This window comes from Gymnodraco acuticeps, unplaced genomic scaffold, assembly GCF_902827175.1.
Source record: "Gymnodraco acuticeps unplaced genomic scaffold, fGymAcu1.1, whole genome shotgun sequence".
Taxonomy (NCBI): Eukaryota; Metazoa; Chordata; class Actinopteri; order Perciformes; family Bathydraconidae; genus Gymnodraco; species Gymnodraco acuticeps.
Window position 1 is genome coordinate 1023116 of NW_022990397.1, and position 5686 is coordinate 1028801.

Genomic DNA, 5686 nt, shown 5'->3' on the forward strand with positions numbered 1-5686 from the left:
ATGATGCTCTACTCACCTGTTCCCTTTTCATAAAGTGAAACAGTTGAAACGATAGATTTTAGTAAACTTAAAAACAACCTTCTCCAAAAGCTATCAAGGAATATACCTTATACTTGTTTTAGAACTTTATTACATATTACATACAATAGTTTGAATGATCCATAATTGACAAAAGCTTGTGTTTATACTGACCTGTTACTCATATATTAATGTCTTTGTAACTTCAGTAAACCACTACCTCGCTAATTTCTTTCATTCATCACGGTTCAGTAAACTAAATGATACATGAACCAGTTTAATCATTATAATAATGTAGGATTGCAACTCTTTGAAACTAGGTGGCTCTTAAAAGAGCCGTTGTGTTTGGGTGTGCTGGTCTCAGGTCAGTCTAAGCCCTCTCTCCGCGGATGCGGCGGGCCAGCTGGATGTCCTTGGGCATGATGGTGACCCTCTTTGCTTGGTTCATCTTACTGGGGGGCAGCTACATGGATGTCGGTGCAGTCCACAATCATTGTGCAGTTGAAGGCAGAATGAATTTAGTATTGACTCCGAATGAAGCACAACTTCATGTCATACAATACAATGACTTTATTTGTAATTGTGTAAAAACATATGAGCATTGATTAGCAAGCAGGACCTGCAGGAACAGAGAATGGTGATGTATGGAGCTGGGAAGAGAGAAGAATAAAGAAAACAGATCAACTTTATTATCGGATATTAAAAATTCTATTTCAAAACAAGTTGCCGCTCCTACAGTTTTCTAGTATGTAAAGATGATTTCACATGACCTATGCAAAATATCACACTCAATACATGTGTGTCTCTGGGGGGTGCACTGTGCCTTTGATGTATATAAACAATATACCATAACCAAATACTATTACATACAGTGGAAATCAGGTTGCCAGAGCAGGTCAGTGTGCATGTTCCTCAACGTCTCAGCAGTTACAGGTGAGGTAAAGAAAATAAAAGAAAAAGGTCAGTAACAACACTTAGTTTAAAGTAACAACACTTAGTTTAAAGTAACAACACTTTGAAACACTTTGAATAATTATCTCTTCTAACAATTTTCACTCAGTAAGCACACAACGACTGTCTTTCCAACAAACAGATTGACTCACTCTCACTGTCATCACAATGAAACACGTCCAGAAGAATTGATTGATTGAATTGATTGATTGAAAAGTGTATTAACAGCTTGTATATTGGGTACAGTACAGTACAGCTCAAAACATACAATTGTTAAGGGGATGCAGACCAGAGAAAGACTTTCGTCTTGTTTACATCAGGGTCCCCCATTTCCAATTCATCATGTCATTTAAGACATATAAGACATATTTGACATACAGATGGCTTATTTACAATTTACATACAGGTGGTTTTTTACATACAGATTGCTTATTTACAATTTTCATTTTAGATGTCGTTCTAATACATCCTAACCGGACATTTAAGACATACCAAGTCTACAGATATACAGTTAGTAACAGAGTCTAAAATGCGAGTATATACATAGATGGGGGGGAAGCTGTCCATTGAACGACAGGTTGAGATTTGTACCATTACCGGGGCCAGTTTTGCAATGCTCTCCCCCGAAGGTGCTCTTTAAGAGAGGTTTTGAAGGTAAGTATAGTTTTACTTTCTTTTACAGTTGTGGGAAGAGCGTTCCACCTTGATGTGGCATAATTGCGAAACGTGTATTCCCCCTTTTTTGTGCCAAATCTGGGTTTCACATGATTTGTGGAGCTCCCTCTGGTGTAAGAATGTCATGCAAAGCTCCCTGCCTGCCTTCGACTCTCCCTGAACTGCTTCCTTAGCACCCGGTGGAGGGCGCAGTAGGCTACTCTTCAAATGTTTCACGAAATACTTACCATCATGACTACTCTTACTGTTTAACATTTTTGGTTTACTTCATGTAATAAAATAATAACTTCATGGTAAGGCTACTAAAAATGACAAGGCTAAGTAATGTAATGCTAACTAACGTGCTCGCTACTCGTCGCTACTAGCTAGGTAGCTAACTTGACTATGTTCCATGCACAACATGTATATTACCTATGATATTACCTGATATGTCTGATCCAGCGACTCCTGGTCCTTTCATCAGACGGGAAGCGATAGAACGAGCAAGTGGTATGATCACTTTTGTGATTACAACCTGTTACAAAGCACACAGGCATCTTGTAAAAGTGAACCAACCACTTGGAGCATTATCGCCGGTGACATCACTTACGCGACTAGTGATGTGTCGGTTTTAAGTGAACGACGGGAGCCGGCTCTCGCCCGCGAACGAGCCATTTTTGCGGAGGGATCTAGATCGGCATGAAGGCACATTATGCAATGTGCAATGTGCACATTATCCCGCTTATGACATGGCCAAATTCTCAACAAAGTAACGACATGACTCCCAATATTAATGGAAATGCTTTTATGGATTTAGAAAATGATTTTATTGATTTAAAAAATAGTTTTATGTATTGATTTAAATTGACATGCATCCGCTAAGAAAAGTAGTCCGTTGTTACCGTTTGAACTACGTAGCAACGGCAGGAACTGCTTCGATAGTGTTTTTGAGGAGCTTTTTGATTACATATTTGAAAACATCGTTGCTTGCTTTAAAAGTAGCACAATTCATTATGTCAAACCTTGTAGGCCATAAGGTGAACCCTGTTATCGTTTCAACCCGCTCCACAGAAGTGAAACTACACAATCTTTAGTTCATAAAAAAGAACGAGTCATGCTTATCCACCAAAAAAAATATCGTCGCTAAAATTCCTGCCAATTCTTCTAGGCACGTAATTATTGGCTGAACTAGTCCCTTCGAAGCGTAATAATATCTTGGTCCAAAGTCGTGCCACGGTTCGTCACGTGATCGTGCTACACCAATTGGGTAGCTGCATATTGTCAACAGAAGTGAAAGATGGCGGCCGCCATGGTTACGCTAAACCAGACCAAATGGATTCTAAACAGTGCTGTATGCTTGTTTTATGTCATGTTTTGTCATATGTCTTAATACATCACTAAGTCCGAGGTATTTGCGTTATATACGCGGTATTTGTGAGAGGTTTTACTATCTGGGAACAGAGTTGACCATCGAATCAACATTGACTAGCAGCGTTTATCAGCCAACTCCAGCTACAAACAATTTCCCCACGGGGATTAATAAAGTATATCAAACTCATATTTATCAAACTATCATTCCTGGACTGCCATGTTCACATCGCTAGGTTCATTGGGATTATTCCATTAGACTGAGGACTTTTTGTCTGTCTGTTGTTACCCTGTACACGTTAAATGCACTCTTAAAATAAACATGACTTGATTTCTGCGTCCAAGAAGAAGGTTAACTTGTTACGTTAAGTAATTTAGATCAATAAAATGCAGTACTTCCAGGCTGAAGACTTTTCTTTTTGTTGCTGCTTTTAATTGAACTATTCATATCTTAGACTGCACTGTAACTTTTATCCATGTATTTTTTCTTTTAATGTTTCTTTTATTAGCTTTTCTTTTGAATGACTGATTTTAAATGCCATTTTCTTAATGTCTTTAATTTTTTGTAAAACACTTTGAATTGCCTTGTGTTGAAAAGTGCTATATAAATAAACTTGCCTTGCCTTACTTATACCAATGTCCATTGATTCATTTATTTACTCATTCATCCCTCCACAAATGAAAACAACACTGATGAACCATAAAAACGAGATTTATTACAAATATAAAAGGTATGACATAGAAAACAGTAGAAGGACATGTAATGTAGTATAATTGATTGGTGTCAGGCTGGGCGGAGCGGCTGATTGGTGCTGTGATTGCCTCAGCTGGTTAAAAGAGTCCTGCTGATTATACTCTGTTCTAGTACCAAAAACAAACGTATCTATGAGTGATGTGACACTTCTACTAGTGTCAGTTGGGCAAGGCTAGTGTCTAGACTCAAAACTGTGTCCCATGATGCACAATGTCCCAGTCTGTTAAGCAGTGATACAATGCGTGATGATCCAGTTAAATGTCGAACAGTTAAACCTAAAGCCAAGGACTTGGGTGTCTGCTTGCGGCCCTTGGAAGCAAGGTACACAATGTCTTGACAAACAGACAACACTTTCAAATGTACGTCATCATCAATGTTGACATAATGATCCAGTGTTGGCTCCTCAGTGGAACCTATAATCCAGCTGAGCAGATTGTATAGTCCAATGGGGACAACAGTTTGAGATTCAGTGACATTTACATTTTCAGAAGTGGGAGGCCATGGGCATGACACGCCAGGAGTGTCACTAAGCAGTCTTTTCAAAAACAACGCTGCTGTATACAGTGTCCTTGTGTCCTCATGTGTTGTTTGGCACTTTGTTCTCCCTGTTTCATTGTCGCTGTCTGTCTGGCTCAATTCACTGGACTGTGTTGTTTCCGTACCGGATGGATCTGGTAGCATGTCCACGAGTGCATCCTTTGACAGAGTCTCAGCAAAAACCAGTTCGCAGACGTTGCGCTTGGTGGGCATGTGAAACGCTAGCTGAGGGAAATCTTGAGCCAGCCTCTTCTTCAACAGATCCTGTCTGTAACACAACAAAACAGTGACAATTACGAGTCACAGGAGTACCATCAAAAGCAGAGTGGTGGAGGTGATACAAGACATTACAGACTAGAACCTATCTGCCATACAGCACATTTAACACCAAAGAAGCCAAATAAAGGCCCACATCATCACAAACAACACTACACACTACACATCATGGGGGTTTCTCCAAACAGGCCTGTCATACACATTTTGTTTAAAGCTGGCCTTGCACATGATAAATAATAAGACTTGTATTACATTGCAGTTACCTGTAGTTTGAAGCATCAACACCTTCGTTTGCTTTCACCATGTCAATGAAGGCCTGCCTCAGCTGGCCCATTCTAAGCACCTCATTGTTGACAAGCAGCCTCTGGCGGATGATCCTCTCACAGAACAGCTTGTAACTGGCATCAAACATTGCCTCATCCCTACAACACATGAATGAGAAGTAAATAAATGGATAAATGAATAAGTGTTGTGATTGTGTGCACATATAACAGAAGGAAATTGGATGTTTACTTATAATGTTAAGTATGTGTATGTGTATATATATATATAGCCATCGCCGACACACACCTGGACTTCAGTCTGGTGGTAGTGCAAATAGGTAAAGCAATCCAAGGAGAAATAACTTACTGTTCTGTCTCTGGTTTGTCAGGTCTCAGCAAAAACATGGTGTACTGACTGTAACAGCTTTTGTGGTACCGCACCTCCAGAGCCACACAGTCTTTGTCTTTTATATGTAAAAGAACACTTTGGTCATCTTTCTTCTCAGCAGCTTTCTGCAATTTGCCTAAACGGAAAAAAAGGACAACTCAATGAGTTTGTTGACGTATCTCTCACACATAATTGTACCTTTCAGTTATTCAACCACAGAGAATGTGTGTGTGTGTGTGTAGTGTGTGTGTGGTGTGTGGGTGGGGGAGGGGGTTTGCTTACCTGCTTTTAATGTTTCAGCCTTACACAGTTGATCCCTTTGTCGCTTGCCTGCTTTGATGATCATTTTCTCCTTCATCTTGCATATAATGTACAGGGCAGGAAGGACGGGGCCAGAGCCTGCGATTGGCAGGCCTGACCTTGATCGTAGCTTCTCTGTTTGGCTTCGGTACGTGCTGCGAGACGTCGATGGGATGG

At 40.0% G+C, this 5686-nt stretch overlaps 1 protein-coding gene across 1 annotated transcript; it reads right to left on the reverse strand.

Annotated features, from left to right (window-relative positions):
* Window positions 1-3730: 3730 nt before the first annotated feature.
* LOC117551651 lies at window positions 3731-5299 on the reverse strand. Its single transcript, XM_034224595.1, has 3 exons — window positions 5189-5299; window positions 4822-4980; window positions 3731-4550 (listed from the first exon to the last, which is right to left on the reverse strand). Exons 1-3 carry the CDS (start codon window positions 5224-5226, stop codon window positions 3875-3877), a joined length of 873 nt encoding a protein of 290 aa, XP_034080486.1. The 5' UTR covers window positions 5227-5299; the 3' UTR covers window positions 3731-3874.
* Between the last annotated feature and the right edge of the window lie 387 nt (window positions 5300-5686).

Coding starts and splice junctions, on each gene's coding strand:
- LOC117551651 (XM_034224595.1), bottom strand. CDS start 5,226: ATGTTTTTGCTGAGACCTGACAAACCAGAGACAGAACA. Junction 4,981..5,188: donor GACAAACCAGAGACAGAACA/GTAAGTTATTTC, acceptor CATGTGTTGTAG/GGATGAGGCAATGTTTGATG. Junction 4,551..4,821: donor GTTGATGCTTCAAACTACAG/GTAACTGCAATG, acceptor GTTGTGTTACAG/ACAGGATCTGTTGAAGAAGA.